The sequence below is a fragment of the Tetrao urogallus genome, assembly GCF_951394365.1.
Source record: "Tetrao urogallus genome assembly, chromosome: 6".
NCBI lineage: Eukaryota > Metazoa > Chordata > Aves > Galliformes > Phasianidae > Tetrao > Tetrao urogallus.
The window spans coordinates 8,639,705-8,661,917 of record NC_136819.1 but is presented as its reverse complement, the minus strand read 5'-3'; the positions used below and the strand labels follow the sequence as shown (position 1 = coordinate 8,661,917).

The 22,213-nt window shown below is 37.0% G+C and overlaps 1 protein-coding gene across 2 annotated transcripts in view; it reads right to left on the bottom strand.

The window, feature by feature from the left end:
* The window catches only part of GALNT18 (polypeptide N-acetylgalactosaminyltransferase 18), a gene marked incomplete at both ends in the record, with an annotated part of 210,079 nt that overhangs the window by 40,359 nt on the left and 147,507 nt on the right, over positions 1-22,213 (bottom strand). Inside the window, 3 exons of one of the 2 annotated variants that reach the window (XM_079537234.1) lie at positions 3,815-3,952; positions 6,941-7,126; positions 21,491-21,605. In XM_079537234.1, coding sequence (XP_079393360.1) covers positions 3,815-3,952; positions 6,941-7,126; positions 21,491-21,605 — 439 coding nt within the window. The remainder of the gene's footprint in view (positions 1-3,814; positions 3,953-6,940; positions 7,127-21,490; positions 21,606-22,213) is intronic. The other variant, XM_079537233.1, reaches the window with a different exon arrangement.

The window sequence follows — 22,213 nt, the reverse complement described above, 5'->3', positions numbered from 1 at the left end:
TTCTGATTTCTGGAAATAATTCAAATATCCCCTTCTGCTGACGATTAGAGACTACTGGCCAATTGGTATGCACTAGGGCTTCTTTGCATTACTCAGGGCTAACCTACCTACAGCAATCCAGCTATGAAAGGACTGCAAACTACTAGTCCCTATATATTATCTCGACAATGCTGAGACACAATTTTCTGTAAGATAAGTGCCAAATCAATGAGCACAGATAGCTAAAAGGTCTCTCTAGTCTGTGATGTCAGAGATGTGGGTTGTAAACCCATAGGCACATAAAAAGATGTACACTGCTTTAAGAGAGGTTCAGAGAACACAAAGAAATTGTCTGATGGAGTCTGAGACTAAACAAGCAGTGCTGCCAGCTATGTACAAGGATCTCCTTTGAGAAAAACAACTTGATATGCTTAGAATGTAAATCTAGAAGTGTACTGGTATGTAAGAGCCGTGGACAAGTCAGAGACTTAAGTTAGTCAGTGAATACATTTAACAATGTAAATTCATCTTCCAAAGAATTCCAGATCTTAACTCTGAACATACTAACTTCAGTAACAGACAATAAATATTAATATTAAAGACAAAATAGGCATTTGGGATCAAAAAGTGACTGAAAAAAGGGAAATATCACACCCATTTTTCAAAACAGTAGAGAGAAAGACCATGGAAACTGCTGACCAGTCAACCATACCATGCGAACCCCAAGAATTTCAACAAGGCCAAGTGCAAGGTCCTGCACCTGGGTTGGGAAGCTGCAAACATCAGACAAAGATGAATGGATGTAGAGCAGCTCTGAGGAGAAGGTCTTGGAGGTGTTGATGGATGAAAAACTGGACATGAGTTGTCAGCAGGTGCGCTTGCAGCATAGAAAGCCAGCTGTATCCTGGGCTGCATAAAAACAAATGTAACCAGCAGATCCAGAGGGATGATTCTCTGCCCCTGCTCCTGGTGAGGCCTCGCCTGGAGTTATTCCCCATCCCTGCAGGTGCCCAAGGCCAGCTTGAATGGGGCTACTGACAACCTGATCTAATGGGAGGTGTACAAAGTCACAAGACTCTTAGGAACCATCCCCTTCCAAAATCTGATGGCTGTGTGGAAACCCAAAATAAACTTCTGCAATGTGGTTTTAGATTACCAAGGTTTAATTGTAATTATATGGCAAAATATAACCAGATCACCAATCCATTGTGAGGGAAAGAGAAAAAAAATCCATAAATCATTAGTCATTATTGCCACCTGCTCCTTTGTAAACTTACAGCCTTACAGTAAACAGAGATAGGCTACTGAAACTCGGTATTTGCAAAATTATTTCAAACACAATGCTAGAATCAAGGAACCAGCCTTATGCTAAATACATTAGCTTTTAGCTCCACTGACATTATTTTCTACTAACTCTGAGGGTATGGCAGAACTCATAAATCCTCTTACCTTTGATTGTCAAGCCATTATTTCAGCAGCAACATTGTATTTTATTTTTTTCCTGACAAAAGAAGTTTTAGATTTTTTCTAATTTTGTCAGATCTGCACAATCTAGCAAGAAAATGGGCTCTGGGAGTTTCAATTTCCCAAAATCTAATCTTAACCTCTGAAATAACAAGGAGACAAATCTACATGCTTAGAGCAAACAAATCACTTTCCTCTACAGACAAAGTACGCTGTTGACTTTCTGGAAATGCCCCACATAACTATTTCTGTGAGCTCTGGAACTGGTATCCAATGGATGTTTCATGTGAAATAGTTGAAGATAACAAATGCATATGCATCATTAAAAAAAAAAAAAAATCACCAATCAAAACCATCCTACAATGTTTTTAAACGAAAGGCTGTATATAAACTGTAGATATCTAAGGCTTTCTGCGCATAATTCTGTTGTATCATATTTGGCATAATCACCTACTGCATATATAGCCTAATATCATGCTAGTATACTGTGATACCTGATTTCAGTGTTTTTTGAGTAACACGAGAGGAAAACGTCACCATTTTAATTTTTTTATTCCAGATGATCAAGCAATGCCCATTCAGATGGCTTTCGTAGCTTATCAGCATTTTAAAACTAATGGAAATACCAGTAATTCGACAAAAAGATTAAGACAGCTCATGAACAGAAGCACTGATGGGTATCAGCAAGCAGAGCAGCTGACTTGCTTTGAAATATCACTCCTCCATGATAAGATGTGGTAAAAGCAGGAAAGCAGACATGAAGGAAGATGAGAGATGTAAGCAACTCTTTTATTATAAAGCTTTGGGGATTGCATTTTTTTTTATTTTATACAGTGTTTCATAAAACTGCAGTGCATTTCATAAAACACTCTATCTATACCAATACATTGCCACAGCTGCCCACTATTTCATTTGTGATAAGACAAATAATGAAATCCAGCCTACTCTTCACATTGTATTTAGTTGATGAGGATGCTGATGGATTGCAGACAGAAAGCTGGATCGTGTGCATCATTATACAGTACCTAAATATTCATTTTCTGCTGACCAGTGAGTTCAGTACTTCTGTAATGAACTCTCCTGATTCTTTTTGGCTTGCATATTGCCAGCAAAGAACGTTCAAAGGCTGATGAAAAAATCTCAGCAGAATATAAGATCATATAGTGCTTACTTGCTGACTTCCATTTTGATATAGATGCTGCTGAAGTAATTCTTAGACTCTGCAACAAGTACCTTAGCTATTCCACACCATAAGCAGATCCACACATCTATCAGCAGCTATGCTTCTTCCTCCTTAGGCCACCATCTATTGATCATAGTACTGCCGAGGGAAACTCTATACAGACTGTGGAACAGGTTTCTTGCAGAGAAATCTGATTTTGACATTGTTCTGAGCTATTTTGGAAGGTAACCATTATCTCATGCATTTAACAATGATCTAAATTGTTGCTGGAACTGTTTTTCTGTTATCTTCGGACTGTGTGAAAAGCCAGCATTATTTCAATTGATCATCAAAGGCATCACTGAACTTCGTGGGGCACATAATCACTTCATTTGCTATAAAAGAGCGGCTGCTCTTGTGGGCTCTCAAGGGACTTCTTTTTGTGAAGGAATGTCTTAAAATCTTTCATTTGTATGTAGTGTAAGTACTAAGAGTTACATTTCTTATCTAGAACTTCCACACAAAACAAATTAACATTAAAAAAAACCCACCAAATTTAATTCATAGGAATGAATTTTTGTGAATATTACACTGAATAGAGAATGTGAAAAGGACATCCTTGCTCTACTTGCTTATTATGCACCTGTATTAACTTTCTATGCTCATCTTCCATGTCATGTACACCTGTCCTATTTATATTGCAGGTTTTCTAGGAGTAAGAATTGTCTCTGCTTTAATTAGCACACTGCAACTCAAACACGATTTCAACACCGACAAGGGTACTACTGTCACACAATTAATGACAATGATAATTCCAAGATACAGACATTTAAGGCTCTGACTGCAATATTAAGGAGCCTGCAGTAGAGCCTGCTTTGCTAATTCACCTGCTGATTGCACACCTTCTTACTGACATCTCCAGCATGTTTAAAAAATCATGCCTTCAATATCAAGTGGATTGTGAGCCATTAAACAAACAAACAAACAAAAAACAAGGAAGACAACAATGTACAGAATATCTCAGCATGAGCTACAGTGGAGCAGCAGCCTCTGTCAACTAACCAGCCTAAGAAATCATTTAAGTAGCGACTTCCAAGTTCATCTGGTTCTTTTATTTGGAGCCAGGCGTTTTCTTCATGAATTACTTCTACTATTACTCAATTCCACCTCCCACCTTTTTAAAATAGGAAATGTAAACAAGGTTCTTACCACCCCATAGGCGACAGTATCTGAATACATTCTCATTTCTGGGTACACACTGACAAGATACCACCTAAAAGTCTTGCACTGAAGCTTCTTCCTCAGGGCCTTCCTCTCAGAAATATCACCAATATCAATTCCAGAGTCCTGCACATAAAACAAAAGGCAGAAAAAAAGCAGACAATGCATTACAATACAATTTTTTTCTGTATATTTTGACAACCCAGACTCACTCCTCACTGCAAAGATTACTATGACCTATGATGATTACCAGCCTTTGGTCATGAATTGCTTCTGTTACTCACACACTCTGTAAATGCCCCTAGTAAGTATGATTTAGGTCACCATGGTGAGGTCTTTTACAAGTCTGCTCTGGTCAATGGAAATACTCCTAATGACTTCAGTGGGGTTTACACCTAGCTTCCAATAAATACAACTGTTGTTTTCTAATTTCCTGGCACTTTCCAAATCCAAAAGTAATTGGCAGTTGGTAGCAAGCTGCCCTGGAAACAACCTTACTGCTGATGTCCCACTGTGGCCTAATCATTAGTATATTACACTTTCTGGCCATTTCTGAAGTCTGAGTTTATTGCTTCACTGCGAAGACCAGAAGAAGAAGCAGAGGAAGAAGCAGAGAAGAGCAGCTCACCTTTGTGAAATATCACTTATTAAATTTCTATGGTAATATAAGAAGAAAACTTGATATTTTTGTTAAAAGCAATTACAGAATGTTCTCTCCCTTAACTTCTATTCTCCTTTACATTTCTAGCTAGCTAATTTCATGTGACATACTTCTTAGTAGATCATAAGATGTGAATGTCATAAAGTCCCTGTATATAAAAATCAATACATCATCACATTAAAATCATGCAACAGAAAATTTCAGAGAGGGAACTAAGTGCAAATCCACGGCTGCTATTTGACTGAAAGTAATGCAAGACATTTTGCTCTACATTGTTCTCCATCCCTTTTGCCTCAGAACAAAAACCACAGGATAAATAAACTTTCACTTTAGGGAAATCTTACAATATTTCTACTTAAGCAACAAACTCTAATGGCCATAAATATCCTGAAGCTTTTGTTGGCCACTGATATGATTTAAAAAAACAAACATTGGGATCACTGGATGACCTTGGTCACATATCAATGAGATATCCTTACAAGTACCAAGCTTTCTGAGCTGCTAAAGACTTCTTATTGCATTGAGTGAACACTAATTTGAAAAAATTAGGTTTTGCTACAGAAGCATTTTCAAACTAACATGACATTGGTTTTCACATTAGCAAAGTATAATTTTAGTATAATAGGAATAAATAGGAAACCAAGATTTGGAATAAATATTATAGGGGATAATGATTCCTCTCCCCTCAAACCCAGCATCCTTCAGAGAACTTCATGGAAACTACTCCTTAATCTACTATTTTTTTCTGCCTCTAGCAAGTGACTAAATAGAGCAACATGCTGCAGAGTGCTGTAAAACTGATCCCATGCACAAATCCTATTCCATGCACTATGCTGGCTATACTTGCCAGTATATCTGCCACTTGTATGAGGGAGAGGAGGAAGCAGGCATACGGCTACAGACATGCAACTTCTGGCACTAAAAAGGCTTCCTAGGATCAGGCACTAAACTGGTCCATTGCATCTCTGCTTTTTCCTCATGCAACTTTGCATGCACCAATGCTTGTTTCTTCAGTTTATTGTACGAGGAAATAAAGAGCATCTGGGGCTTCTGTAATCACATCCTTCCATGCAGCTGGAAAAGAAAAAGAGCTTGCACATGGCATACTGGCTTTATTACCAAGAACAACTGAGTGTATTCCTTCAGTGTAACAGCAGGAAAAGGGGAAAAAAAATATAACTAAGCAGAGGACTCATGCATAGCTGTCTTCTGACACTTGAACAATCTCTCCTTGGGGTTTTTATAAGTGCTTTTCTGAATCAATTTATCTAAGCAGTTACAATGTAGAAATCACCACACTATCTGAGATCTGCATTAGAACCCTTCAGTACTTCAGAATCACACACAGGGCTCCCAAGAGGGCAGTCACAGCACACTGTCAAGTCAAATTCATTTTTATTATCATTGTAAACTTTCAAGGATTAAAATCCTTGGAAAAATTTGACTGTAGGGCTTTCACAGATCTAGGAATTCTTCCGTGAGAAAAACAAAAACAGAAAACCAAACAGGCCCTGTAGCTAACATCTTGGAATAAGATATTTCATAAAAAATCACGACTGTTAAAACTGAATTCATTTCATTACTGAGTCCATAACCACACAGTTTCATCTGCTTCCAGGTAGGGAATTACTCCTAGAGTTATCCACAGTATTTAGCCATGCCATCTGCCTGTCCTCTCCACATGTCTCTCACAGTGAGATGCACCTTTTTGCCTAAACTGGAGCTATGTTTGTATAGAAGATTTTCTCTTCTGTATTTCACTTTCAGTGTAATCTTAGAACAAACAAAGATTAAGCAGAAATATTAGCACCCAGTCTGATACCTGAATTTGACCTAGTCTATTGTCTCCTGTAGCAATTTCTAAGTGGTGAGCAAACTCATGCTTTATAGGCCTATTTCAGCTGTCAAGACATGTTCCAGAATATTTTTAAAAACTATGTAGCCATGTGTCTTTGTTTTGAAATTTATTGCAATGGACTTTCTGATATGTTGGTACTGACTAGACACTTCAAATTAACAAGTAATAATAACAATTTTGATACACATTTGTATGTAGATGTTAAAATTGCTTGCCCCTTGGTAGTACTACCTTAAAAATCTGATAGAATTTTGTCTTTCTCTTACTGAAGACAAATTCAAAGTAAGATGTGTAACACAGATTTGATGCTTCTCTTCTCACATTTCTGCAACTATTCGGTTAAAATCTCCATGCACACTCATCAGTGAGGTTGACAAGGAATTAGTTTTTAAGGATAAAGGAATTAATTCTAGAAGACACAGCTACATACATATTTACACATATATGTCAGCATATATGCTATTCTATTTTATGCCTAGACATAAGACTTACACGCATACAAAGAAATCCTAGAATAAAATCAAAACACAGAGTAGGAACCAAAACTCAAAGGCTGTAAAGACAAAGCTTGCAAACACACGTCTTTGTGACTCACCTCTTGGGGTACATTCCATGCCATATAGACATGGCTCTTAAATTCATCCATCCAGACTTCAGCCACCCTCAGTGCATTTCTCCGAACGTGAGCAGTTAGATCTTCTGTGTATGGTTTATGTGCTCTTTCAATGTGAGCAATCCTGGAGCAAGGCAGAACCTCAACGCTTCCTCCACACTGCCACACCTAGGAAGAGAAAAGGCACTCTGCTAGCAAGAGGTCCCCTACACCACTGCTGTCCTTTAGAAAACTTACTGAAATTATTTCACTCTATGCTTGTCACTGTTACTGGGAATAACAGCTCAGGACTTATTTGTTGTTGTTTTACACAGTTGTAGAGGAGATAATTATCACTACTTAAGCTTCCAACAGAATTAGCTGTAAGTAGCCCCTCATCACAATTTTCTTGGATGAATTAAGTTATCTTCAAGATTATTAAGACAATTATTTATAATGCACCCACATATAATAGTGTCTGAGTTCACGTTTTAATGCCTTGCAGGCATTTCTCTTAGATTATGCACCGACTCTCTCAGTGCACGCATGCACCATTCAGAATCTGGGGCTAGCCAGCCTTACATTACAGGGAAACTATGCCAGGGAAGTTCTTAAGATCACCAAAGTTTCAAGGTCTGGGAAGACTATAAATATAAATATTAAATAATTATAAATAGGTCATGCTTATTTCTTTTGAGGAAGTCTGTCAAAGACTACAAAGTCTAATGAAAACGCTCTATGAACAATTTCAACAAACATTACCCTACAAACGATAAAACATTTGTAATGTGGGTTAACATACCCACTCCAACGTGTTTTCCAGTTTTGACCAATATCACAGTTGAACAAATGTACATTAAACATCTGTATTGCATTCATTTCTAATCTCCTTTCTCTGTTCTTTCAGCTAACGAGGAAATGTATGCAGCCTTAACAGTCAGTGATGTAGTTGGAACATTTTACAAATATTTTTTGCTATGTATCTCATAATATGTAAATTTACTAACAAGATCAAGGTAGCCCATTCTTAATTGACTAGTGTATGCTGCTCAGGAAAAAAAAAAACATTTATGTACTCAAATCATCTGATCCCGCTCCTGAACAAGTATATCAGCATTCCAGAAACAAGCATGCTCCTCTGAAAAGTGACAGTTTGCCTTTACTGCTAGGAGAGATTCCTGAGGCTTGGTGGTCTATATCAAGAAAGCAAAAAATGAGAATGAAGGTGCTCCTCCCCTGTACAGCCCATTCAGGAATATACATTATTCTGCCTGTCTCTCAGCCGCCAGGGATTTGAGCTGGCAGATCATGTTCTGGAGCTGGTCTCATACCCATCAGGTGTGTCTGTCCTATAGGCATATGCTTTACTAAGGAGGTGCTTTGTTCAGTCATTCATTTTATATATTTAGACATCTGGCTTGAATACAGCATTTAGGCATTTGGCAGCTCCCGAGACCAAAAAATGTGGCATGGATTCAGAATGCATACAAAGCCTTTTCTGAACTGGTGCCTAATTGCAGTCAGCATATGCTGAGAGAAGAGATAGAGCCTTGGTTTTCAAAGTGCTCTGGAAGATGAGATATCTCATAAACCTATGGCACAGTCAGGAAGGGAACTGAGATGACTGTGATATGTCTGTGTCCAGATCTTGGAAAACTGTAAGAGTAAATAAATATAAACGCTACCAACAACAGAATGAAATTGAGATGTTCATAAATATTTAAAATGAAATAGGCAATCAATTTGGCACAGGAATAAATAATCTGGAAATAGCACTTGTGTTCTTTCTAATTTTCAATCAAAATTAGCAAATCAGTTTAACAAGCTAACAAAAATACTAGTTCTCAAGGGTTTAATTCTAACTGGTTCAGCTATAATTCCCTGCAAAGATTAAATGAGAAGTATCATTAGTCTTCACTCACTCAATATCTGCTTTCAATCCAAGCTATTTCTCAGTACAACACTGACGCACAACTATAAATTGTTTCAGAGTTATTCACTGTATACTGTTTAAAGCAGTTTAATAGAAGACCAGAAAGATGTAAAGATGGTAATAACTTTGCATAGCATGAGGCAATTCACATACCACATGCCCTGCCTACTCTGCCTAGCCTTTGCTCACTGTAACTAGGGATAGTATTGCTCTAAATCCTGGATATTAACAGCAAATCTTTTGTGGGATAGTTGGAGTTATATCTAAATGCCATCTCAGCAACAAACTATGTCAAAAATTCTGCCTATAAGAAGCTGAAATAGGGCCTGAAATAAAAATTTGAAAAGTGCATTCATCTGTAACTTCAGTATTGATTCAGTAATTAGTAGAATCTAATTTGACTTTATAATGAAGCAATAGATGTTTTCAAAAACATCCTGAAATGACCAAGCCTTTCATACCGTTTGTAAATAATATTTTACCCAGTACCTGAATAAAATCCAATTAATCTAACATAGCGGCCACCTCTTTGTCTCAGACATCTTCAGCCTTTGTTCCATTTTCAAAGACTAACTTATTGCTCTACAAGAACCATGAATTCACTTAAAAACTTAATGCTAAGAAGAAGCTGTCAATACAGCTGCTGGCTGAACAGATAGGTTGCATTAAACAACTTCAAAAACAAATCGCATTCTTTCTGAGCAAAAACCTCCTGCAAACCATGAAATGTCATTAGCATACAGCAAAATTGGACTAGCTGTATATGCTAATAGTTTGTATATATGACGATAAATCCTGTAATTAATGATATTTTTTTTTTAATAGAGGAGAACATGAGTAACAAATGTGATCTGACAATATGGGAATGATAAGTTACAGTGTGGACAGTGGTTGCAGTTTTTCACAGCACTAGGCAAGTAGTGCTGCCCCAGATGTAGGCTACAAAGCCTTGCAGAATTCTAGGAGAGCGAAAGGAGATGCAGTACTCTATAAAGGCAAAAAAGCACAAATCCTGACTTGCTCTGATAGTTAAGGACAAGCCATAGTATTTTTCTCACCCATAGGCTCTTTTTGCCCATAGCATTATAGTATGGTGATAAACGTTTTTAGTCCAAATGCTTCATTGTACTTTGACAGAGACCAGCTGCAAAGAAACGTAGGGAGTCATCAAAGTGGGTTTCCAAATAGCATGATACTCAATAGACTCTGGATTTTCAGCTCTTCAAAATGTGCACAAGATCACATAGTTTAGCTGACCCTACTATGCTAAATAATAAACACTATAACAAGCAGGATATATCAGTACTAAACACTATCACAGGAATAACTGACTGCTGCAGAAAGTATTAGTTTCTCTTTGTTCTTCCCCAGTTATATTCGCAATAAGGAAATCTCTTGCAGTTAGGCCAGGAACAACAATTAATTCATTCTTCCTTCGCTAAGACCAACTGCTCAATTCAATCTCACCATTCCTATCTCCATTCTCCTTTTCTTGTGGCTACAACACAATAGCTGGGAACATTACACGTGGTTGAAACCATCCAAAGAGTGGAAGACTTTTCAAGACATTCAGAAAAGGTATAAGTCTTACAACAAAAGTTGCAAGCTCAGGGCTTATTAATTAATTAATTGATTTGAACCAACATCTTTTGGTGAAAGACAATTTTTTATTTAAAAAAATATTTTAGTATTAAGAAATATATTTTCTTCAAGACAGTTCAGAACAAAGCCTTTTATAGTGGTGAGATTTCATCTAATGAAATTCTTGTAGACAAGATTGTTGTTAAAGTTAAGAAATAAGAATGGAAACTGAGGGGTCTACCTCTCACACCTTCACACATTTTTCCTGTGAATTCCACAACTTTTCTTTTGCTGCCATTAGTAATCTTATTAGTATTAAATAATACTTATTAGTATTAATCTAATTAGTATTCAAGCTTTAAGCATACTGAATAGCACCTTTTCAATTCTCCAGCACTGTTATTTTATGTAATGCCTATAAATAAAGGTTTAAAATTATTGTACTTTGGCTTTTATGTGTTTATTTATTTTACAGATTAGCATCATTGACTTTAATAGAAAGTCTAAACATAAAAGAGTTTTTACGACTTTTTGGTTTGTTTTACAATAGGCAATGGTTTGAAGTAAAACATTTTGCCTCTGAGTGTTATGTCCCTGCAGTCAGTAACATACTTAATGACAAACCCATCCATAAAGAAACTGGTAGGAAGAAGCTTGAATTTCCTAAATGATTAAAAAAGAAACGTAGCACTTTTTCCTGTTGCACCAAAGATCATTTACCTTTGGTATCAAGAAACTGTTGGCAATAGTCTCAATATCCTGTAAATCTCTAAACACACATATACGCTTTATCATCTTGATACAGTAAATGGCAATCCACATTTCATTCTGTAAAAGCACCAGTTTTCAAACTATACCACGGGGGCTCAGCTTTGCCTTAAGACAAAGTCCTGGCAAAATTGTGCGCTTTTTCCTTAAAAAAAAAAAAAAAACAACAAACAAAACCAAAATGCAATGGACTGCATTTCTGTGGAAATACTCTTAACATCATTGCTGAAGCCTCAGCAATGCAGAAAGCTTGCTTTCCTTTGGAAGATTTTCTTTGTTTTCTGCTCCTGTTGGTGTACTTTGCAAAAAGAATTCTGTTAGAAAAAGAACAAACTCCTTTTAAAGAACACACAATTTCCTTCAGCATGTCTTCAGTGCTCACTTCCAAAAGGTTGTCTGAGAAATAGCTGTATATTCTTGTATTTCCTAAGGAGGTTCATGTATTTGGAATACCTTCAATAAGGTCTTACAGAGTTTCTTCCACTTAAAAGGATTCTGTCATCACTACCAAAGGGTAACAAAATTCCAGAGCAAAATGCAAGGTATGAAGGCACAGTAGCAGTGCCAAGGTGACTTCTAACACTTAGTACCTTGAAAGACTAAAATCAGCAGAGCCTACGACCTGAACTAAACAAAGTGAGTGAGATATATATATATAATAGGAACATTAAAGAATGCAGAGAATCTATTTGAAAAAGGGAGGTGGAAATCTACCTCCCTTTTAAATGCTCAGTTGTTGCAGTATATGCACAGAGATTGTTCCAGCTCTAAGCACTGCTTACTATTGATTTATTGACATCACACATTCACACGTGCACTATAATTGTGGCCCTACATCTGTGTAAATTTATGTGCACCAAGTAGCCCTACAGAGCAAACAGAAAACACATTCCTTGCATTAGAAGGGTCAGGAATGCAGATGAGATGTAAAGCACTGCAAAGAGAAGCAGCTGGTGGCACAGCACATCACCTGCTGAAGATGTAAGGGACTGAAGGTGGCACTCCTGTGGGATAGCACAAGTGGGACAATGGCAGAAGCAGAAACACATCAAATTGATTCTTCAAGCATTTTTAAAGATGTAAGCACTTATACATCACTATGCTGTCACACCTCACCCATTTCCATCTAAATAATGGCAGTAGTGACAGCATTTGCATGGCCTGCAGCATGGACCAGAGGCAGATGACATTCTTACACATGCCTAAAATAATCTGGTCAAAAGCTTTTAAAACAAATTTCATTCATTCCCGTAAAATATTTTACTAGACAAAGAGTCTACATTTCGATGTGCTTGTGTTTTTAAATTAATATCCTTTAGAAAATCCTTTTAAATTACACTTGAACATATTTGAAATTGCATGTTTAATCAAAACAATTATAATTCCAAAGGTGATTCTTCCCCTGAATATTTAATATGTATTTCATTATAAAATGATATAGCACTTCCCTGTTAATAGTGTTTCTTTTTCTCTCTTTAATCACTGAGTGCTCTTTTCATGTTGTGGAAGCTTAATCTAATAAAAATACAAATCCTACATGATGTTGAACAGTTTATTAGCATGTACTGCACTCACTAAATTTACACGGATCGTGCAGCTTCTCTAAGAAATGATATGACTTAGTTTGAAACCATCATTTCATTTTGACCGCAAACAAAATTTTTTAATAATTAAGTAGTTTGTTGGGATTTCTCAAAACGATAAAGTAATTTCTAGTTTCTGTGAAGTTCACAACAGACGAAATTAAAAAAGCTCACAGATGCCTTGAAGGAGAAAAAAATAGTCCATGTGAATTAATTATTACTATGGAAAAAAAAAAGGCACTAATTACCTTTAACATATGTTTGGGGGGACAATTTAATGCAAAAAGTAGTTGTGAATCTTGTTAATCATTTACCAACAGCCAATAATGAGGTCAGTGCTTTACAGGCAAGTACAAACAAACTACTATGCCATGAGCAGGGTCTGTGAACGTTTTGGGTCTGCATATTCGTTTTGGTATCTTAATAGCTAGTTCTCTGATAGCTGGCTGTAGACAGGATAGGGAGGATGGTCACATACAAACTACTGAAATCCATGTGCATGTGGCATACAGTGGGCTTTGAACTGGACCCTGAAAGTTTTTGGGTTGTTATGTATGTTTGGGCATCTGTCCCTGTAAAACTAAAAACTATGCTTGTATGAAATACATTAATGTTTATTTAGGTGCATCTCCATTGAAGTAAGATAGTGTTCACCAAATAACTGCAGTAGTTACAATTAGTATTCTTAGTTTTGGTTAACGTTCCCCAAATTCAGCAAGAAACCATGCACCTTTTTGCTTATCCCAATGGACCCAGACAGGGTGCTCTCATTAAAGAAGACTGCCCTAGCAGTAGAATTGAATGCAGAGTCCTTTCCGGAGTCACATAAACTCAGAACGTGACAAATTGGAATATGGGTGGACAGTAAGAAAAAGAAAAAACACTGCTTACTCAAGCCAAGCTTCTGTTTTACTCCCAGCTTCTAGACACTGAAAGGGCTGGAGAAAACAATCATGTCCTTGGTGTACACTCCTGCAGAGCAGAAAATTGGGGTGTAATGATTTCAAGTGACTGCCTACAGCCGATCTCAGAACAATATGCAGATTGTTGCACATCTGAGACTGCAGAGAAAGACTTCTTTTAAATTACTGCTGCTGTTTTACTGAAGCCCTTTGAGGTTTTTCAAGACTCTTCTACTTACCATCATACAACCCTCTCATATTTTCAGGTAAACATACATTTGTGCACTGACAGCTTTTTTCTACAACCAAGATGATAATACAAAATGTACCCTCCCCATAATGTAGAAGAACTTTTAAAAGAAAATAAAAGAAAGCCCTTTAACATAACTAGAGCCAGCTAGAAACTCTCAATTTGTAAAATGTAAATTACTCCCTTCAATCTTACTTTTGAAGTCATCCATATTTGTCTCATAAGCCTCATTTCACATTAATAGTGCCTTTACAGAAGAGCCTAATTGAAAATGTAAAGATTTTTTCCAATATTATATTATTTGTTTTCTTCCCCTTCCAGTTAATCATTTCATTATATTCTTAGAAATTTTTGTTGTTCTGCAGGGGTTAATTTTGCACTTATCCTCATGAGATGTAAAACTTTCACCATGCATTGTCAAACTACCTACGTTGTGTTGCTGTTTGTTAATTGCAGGAAGCTATTCTATGCCTTGCTACAGGAGATAAAACACTTCAGGAGTCACTGAAGGTGTAAGGTTTCATTCTGTTCTATTTCAAATTTGTCTATCTCATTGGCAGGCACAGTAATTATGTGACATAAATCACAGCATTGTCAAGTTTATGTCAAAAATACAAAGTCAAATAAATCACTTTTCCCCCTAACAGGTTAAAACAAAGCAAATTGAATAACTAGGTCCCCATTGGCCTGGTATTCACATAGCAACATATCTCACCAACCTTCACTAATGTTTTTGCCTTTCTTTCACCAACCACAGCTGCACTCAGCTTGATCACTCTTGTTGACCTTGCAATTATCCTGAAGACTTGTAATCAGTACCAGAAGACCAAGCTGAAGGTGCTGTGATGTTTAAAGTATTTGGCCTTTTGCAGCTTCAACCCAAACACCCTAGGTCCTCACTGAATCCATCTTGGTCATCTAACCAGTTATTTTACAGTACAATTCCTTGTCCTCTAACATAGGTCTTTCTGTAATCTTTATTCTATTAGATTACTCACTCAGTCTTGCAGAACTAAGAGCTCTCAACAAAGATTAAATTCCAGGCAGATTCCCCTTCTCCCCCTACCCCCCAAATCACCTTAAAACAACAATAAACCATCTTCTCAAATTATTCCAAGAAATAATACCAGCTAAAATGTTACTTCCGCCATGCTGTGACATAAGGCAAAGAGAGATATTCATGAGGCTACTTTATTATGCTCTGATTAAATTGTATATGACCTGAGTACACTGATTTATAAGCGTATATTGACTTAGAAGTGTTTTACTCCTTTCTATTCCACTGTAAACAACAATTTCCTTCCATAAAACATCCAGATGTCTATATTAAAGCTCAGCTAGTAATGTGCAGCCACACAGGCACAACGAGTGAAAAGGCATCTGTGAGAAATCTCCAAGTGCCTCTTCCCCCTACCTCACAGGGTAGAGCAGTGCGACACATTAGCTGGTGCTCTTATCAATCCTTCACTTTCCTCAGGGAAAAAAAAAAAAAAAAATCCAACTGGAAAACCAGAAATAGTCTCTGTGTATAATTACACATACTGTAGTTGCAGGTTACCTGCTGGGGCGCTCATGAGAAATATGGGGAAAAAAAAATCAGCTATTTTACAGGAGGCTTGACACAAAGAAACAGAAAAAGCCACAAAAAAAAATCAGTTCTTGTTGATGTCCCAACTGACACCTGTCTAGACAGTTTAGAAGCAATTCCTTCCTTTATTCTCAATAGAGGCCATTTATTTTTCTGATCAAACTGCAGCCCTAAAGTAGAGAATTTTAGTCTATTTCATCTTGGGATTCAGGATGTTAATGTGGTGAGGTCATTTCCAAAACAAAATTAACTTTACCAATGAGAAGCCACTACTGGTTATACAGAGTGCTAGGCAAGTACTTCCACTTATCTGCAATGCCAAGAATTTTTTTTTCTCTTGGTGAAAGGGTGGGCTGTGAAAAGCATTGGCTACTCCTTATAAGTAAAGTTTGGTTAGTATTTACGATCTTTTTCTTGCAGAGTTCAGTCTAATAATGTTCTCCTTTTAATTTATAAAGTGGATGAAAACAAAAGATTTCTCTGATACATTTCCAATGCAAAGGTAAAGAAAAATCACAATTTTCAAAAGGAAAATTTAAGCGTTATCAAAAAGGAGCAACTAAGAATGCTCTTCCTTCTGTATTTCTCAGTTCTCTCCTCCACACATCACCAGCCCAACATTACTAAACAGAATCCAACATCACACACTAAGGACTTCTCCTGTAAAGTGAATCATTCCCCAGTGAAAAGGGCTACAGCCTACTTATTGAAATCAATTTTAAAACATGACTTTAAGACCACAGTAAGTAATGGCAGCTGATAGTGCAAGAATGGGGGACATCTAGATTCATTTTTCTGAAGGGAACTGGGGGAAATATCCACATGGCTCTGTGGAGTGCCATGGAAGGACCCAGCAGCACGGACAAAATGGATGCTATTCAAACCCTGCTGCTCTCTCTCCACGTAAACACAGCCATATGAAAATTTTCCTAACTTTTTCTGCTCCCTCCCAGTTATTTTTACCTCTTGGCATTCCCGCCCCCCAGCTTTCCTCACACGACAGTATGTGAAGCAGCATGGCAAAACACGACTTGATTAACATGGAACATATTCCTGCGGTTAAATGAAAAAGTTGAAATGTGAAGCTTGTCCCTGAACTGCATGTGTTCAGATAGACAGGATACAGTGCAGCCTTTCAGATGGCTGCGCTGGCACAGGCCAAGCAGGGGTGTGGTGCAAGCCTAACAGCAACAGGAGGGCAAGGAGGAGGAGGAAATATAAAACACCAGAGCTGTTTAATTCTAATGTGCTGAGACTACAGCCTGATTTATGCATTGTGCAAAGCTTTTCCTTAATGGAAATTGACACCTATTTATATGTAGTATGTTTATAATAATTCATGGTCTATATTAAAAGTACTGACAGGTAAAATTGCTGGAAACTTCTAAGAAAAGAAGGAAAAATTCAAAATGCTTTGAGATATAGATATTTGGGAGCAAATGCAAGTATCTGCACTCGTTCATGAGTATCAAACAGAACACTTCTACAAGAGCATATTAATAGAAAGAGATTTCAAGTGAAAAACCATAAGGGTACACAAATACTTTGGTTTGGAAATGATTGAAAATGTAAACAAGCAATAGGCTTTTAGGCACAGAAAGGTAGAATGGGCCAACTAGCCAGCAGTCTATCATTATGATCCCAGAAGGGGATGCAGGGGAAATTTCAAAAAGGGAAAACAATTAGATAAATCTAGTTAGAGCTCAATCACCTTGCAATAAACAGAAAAACATAAAGAGGAAGTCACCACAGGCATTTAGAAAAAAATGGATTGGGTAATGGTGTGACAGGCTTCTAATGTTCTTGCTCTGCAATAAAGGGACCATATTACATAGCCAATACCCCAAAGAATTCTGGAACATTTTCTAGTCAAAAAACTCATTCCTACTTCTCTGTCCATAAGTCTCTCTCCTTTAGTTTTCTACTCCCAGAAAAAGCATCAGGATCAGCTTCACTTTAGCTCAACAAACAAACATTTAGACCAACAGCTAATTAAGAAGGTATATTTATTATAATGCTATTTTATAACAAATCCAACTTATAAATTCAAGTAGAGTGCCGTAATCAGTTTGAACTATAAATGCAATTTTCCCTCTAGGTCATCTGATGCAGAGTCTTGATATATCTTTCAGTGGGAGAAAGACCTATTCCTTTTCCATTAAAGAGCTATTACACTCTAACAAAATTTTCTTTTACCCATTTAACAAAGCCATTACATTCCTGTGAACATAAGTTCATCTGCATGCACAAAGTCTTCCTCGCACACATAATTACTCAAAGCCCGAGCTTACATTCCCTCAACTCTGATGATGACTTAGTATGTGACCTGAGGCAAATCACTGTATTTGTTCCTAAAAAAATGTTTGTCATAACAGAGCATTTGGAAGCTCCATCAGACATGTAGGTTGCTTTAAAAGACAAAATGATTGCTGCAGGCTTGCTCTTGATAGGAAATCTTCTGCTGGTATCTGTAGAAACTGTGACAGGCCTCTAAGATGCCTGCTGAAAACTATTCCTGAACCACCCAGTGTGGGATCTAACTGAATACATCTAATTGATTGCAATGGATTTGTAGAGGCCACTATGTAGAAGCTTCTATTTGCAAGTAATGCAAGTCCAAACACAGCCTGAAGGAGAGCCTACATAAAGATTATAAATCGCAGCCTTATACTCACACTTTGTTTCTGCTATAAATTGACATTTCTTCTCTTAAATAAGCAATGTGATTCCATCTCACCGTCCAAATTTAATCTCGTCCCTTAGAAGAAAACTTAAGTCCATTTAATTGCAAATGATCACAAATAAACACAGTAAATGAATCTTTCAGTAATCTCAGACTGAGTGAGTAAGCGACTGAGCGGTTCAAAAGGATGCTGCCAAGTCTTGCATCAAACAGCCTGCCTTTGTTTTCTTACGGATCAAATAAATAGCTTTGCAAGAAAATATCTGCTTGAGAAGAAAATACTGTGCTGCTTCTAAGATTCAAAACACATTCCTGTTTTGAAGTAATTTTTCAATTCAAGGAAATGGAATTCTATTAACATTAGATTATATATGTTTAATATCTTACAAAAACTATTACAATGCCATAGACAAGGTAAAAACCTTACAAGTTAATACTCCAAATTAGAGATGAATACTGCTGAGAGGAGGAACTAATTCACATCAGAAATAAGTGAATAATCCTCCACTCTAACACCTATTTTCTATGTCTTGTTACTGCTTATCAGCAACCAATGCTTTAGATTCAGTTCCCACTAGTTGGGATGCATATGCTCATGCAATAAAATTAAAAAAAGTCTCCACTGCATCAGGATCAGATTCCTAGCCCTATACAGTGAAAACTCTGCTAGTTCAACTGAAAACAAACCATTTCAAGATTTCAGAAGACACAGTAAGTGATCTCTCCTATATAATGAAAAGACATCCTGAGTAAGTAGCCTTTGCTTCTCAGAAGAATCTCAGTCAGGAGATTAAATCTTATCTCACATTGTTGAAGATACAGCTGCCAAAAAAGCAAACGGAGAATAAGGCTTTGCCTCTGCACATAGGCACAGAGATATCGGCTTATGCAGTCTTGTAATCGCATGATGCTCTAGGTGGTATGCCTGAGTTTGGCTAACAGTGGCTTTATTTCCTCTGGAATGAAAGTACTATAAGGACTTTGTTCAGCTTAACACGCTTAAGGTAAACAAGTAGCTCAAATGATCCTTGTTCTCGCTGCTGTTTCTGTAGTTGAATGCTATCTTTCCTCATTCTGAAAATATCTTTTCTTATACGCTTATTGCATAAAGTTTCTCAATGAAGGAATTGCTTTCCTGTACCTAAGTACTGCAAAGGGAACAGGCTGCTTGAATTCTGCTAGAAAACTTGGAACATGGAAACAAACAAACAAAAATCTACTCCATCAAATGAAAGAATGCAATGCGCATCATCCTACTTGCCAGACAGCCTAGACACCAGGCTAGTTTGGGCACACTTGATGTCTGCTTCCCCTCCCCTACATGGTAATGTATAACACACACCAGAATACAAGGTGAGGTTTGTTGTTTTTTAAACAAAGAAAATAGTGATGAAAAATGAAGCAGACAGAGCAAACTGAGAGCGTCATCTTTAAAATGGAAACATTATTTTTTGCACTAATAAAGTACTTGCAACATAGTTTTTGTTGAATAACTACTGCCTTATTGATTCATAGCAGGCTCTGCCTCTGAAAGCAGCACAGAAAATCTAGAGGTAATTATTTGGTACTGCAGAGACAGGTGTGAAATCTCCTTCTGACATACTTAAAGGAGATCACCAGTAAGGGTGAGTGCTAGGGATGCAAGTGAATGACACAGCTGCTGACATTGCAGCAGGACATTCTAAGCAGTCATCTGTATTTTGTCAGGAAACAGTTATGGCCACAGGTACATACCAGTGAAGTGGAGGAAGAAGCAGGTGACTGAGGATAGGAGCTTGCTTATAAAGCTTAGCAACAGAGGAAATAGTACAATGATTCTCAGAAGCTCTAATATTGTACTATACAGTTACACTCATCCTGGTATTATCTAGGATATGCTGAGAACTGTAAGAAGAGTTGGTAATAACCGGCTGAAATATCTGCTCGGAAATTTGTTTTGATAGAGCCAGGAACACAGATCCAAGTTAGGATAAAGTTAGATGAGGCAGCATACATTATGCTACCTTGCACATTACAATCTGTTACAGATAAAAGTATTTTATGTAGGTCAGGCACTGCTTCGCTGGAGACAGGGAAAAAAGCCATAAGGAAATCAGAGCCGGGCCTTATTCCAATGATCCAGTCTACTCCAAAGTTTCAAATGTGAAAAAATTTGTGTCTCCCTGGTCTTGTCTATCTAAGCACTCTTCAAGAACAACTTCTGCAAGACTAAGCATAGCAGAATAGATAACATATTTCTCACGATGCAGAACCAGATATAACTCCTTACTCTCACATGGAGACTAGTTTTGTCAGTTGAAAAAAGAAAAGTAAAATCAAAGTGACACTAATTTTCAACTCATTGCAACACTGAGCTGTGAAATCAGGTTTCAGGAATAGAATAAGGCTCTCTGGCTCTCACAGCCAAGAGAATGGTGTTATTAAAAGAAGCAGTATTGCATTTCTCTCTCCCTCTCCTTACAACTGTACTCTAATGTAACAGAATGTACCTGCACTTCTTGCAATATCATTTTATCTCTGACAGGTGGTAGGAACAGAATTGCAGAAACCCAAAAGTAAAAATGAGGGGTTTTTTTTTGTTTGTTTTTCTCATAGTCTTATCAGAAAATTATTGATTTTTAAAGACAGTTTCTTTTTTTTTTTTCTTTTTTGTTTCTTTTTTTTTTTTTTTACTAATACATAATTATGTGTTTTTATTCTGGTAACCAAAATGCACAAAATACAATGGCCCACTAACATTTCAATAGAAGGATTTAGAATATAGTTTTTATAACACACATCATTCCATTTTTCATTACCACCTATCAAGCTAGGAAATTCTTTTGTATCAAAAAAACCTGAAAGATTCTCAAATGGAACAGCACTGTATTTTTGGATGGTATTTAGTTGTGAAGAGAGATAAAAGAGGTACACAAATCACAGGAAATACTACATGCAGTACACAAATGGAAGAAGAAAATGCGCACTTGTGCAACTTCAGTATTTTAGGAATACCTTCAATTCCCCTACAGAGGGAATGTGACATAAATGCCTGCATATTTCAGTTATCAGCTGTATGAAAAAACACCCATTTCTGTATTTCTATCCTTTACCATATAAACTCTTTTTAAAGAATATGCAAGCTTTTGCTCTTTTGAGTTATACTTCATTTTTGCACGCATTCATCCCTACACTGATGACTCCACATTTTTTTCCCTGCCCCATAATGAAGATCTGATTGTATTTTAAATGAAAGCTACCAGTGTTAGGTGGATACAATTCTTACCCTGATTCCAAGTTCCACATTCTCTCCTCCATATACTTCCATGCCTTCATCTAGTAAGCCAATCTCTTGGAAATATTCTCGGTCTACTATGAAGCACCCAATTAATGCAGGACTTCTGGAAGAAAAAAGCAGGAGAAAACAAAATTAACAGATAGAATACACATTTTCGTTATTCAGAAATTGATTAAATTTATCACTGCTGGGTTCAAGAGCATGTCAGATTCTTAGGGAGGTTTTTCTCAAAGAAATTACAGCTTTGTCTTCCAATGTCTTTGACTCTATAGTGAAATAAGCACTACTGAAGGAAAACAGATTCAAAATGACTGGACAAACACATTCACCAGAACACATAGGATTTACGTTCTCACAGTATTAGATCCAAGAGCCCCAGCTTTGTTTATGGGGCATCAGACATTGTAACCAAAATGTGGAACAGTTTGCCTCCACTAAGTTCTCAAGTTTCTTGTCTGTGATAATTAACATGGCTACCCAATGATGCATGGTTTTGTGTGTTTGGCCAGAAATGCAGTTCATCCGCATTTAAGAAAACATTTATCTTTAAGCATATTTTAAAGAAGAGGTAATTGCTTGAATAGGAACTTCCAGGTCAGCTTCAATCCTGAATCAAGAAATGCCTAACTTACCAGTATTCTGTAACACCAGCCTATTGTGCTGAACCAAATCTAAACAAGTCACGTATCTTTACCAAACCTGTAAGCTCAT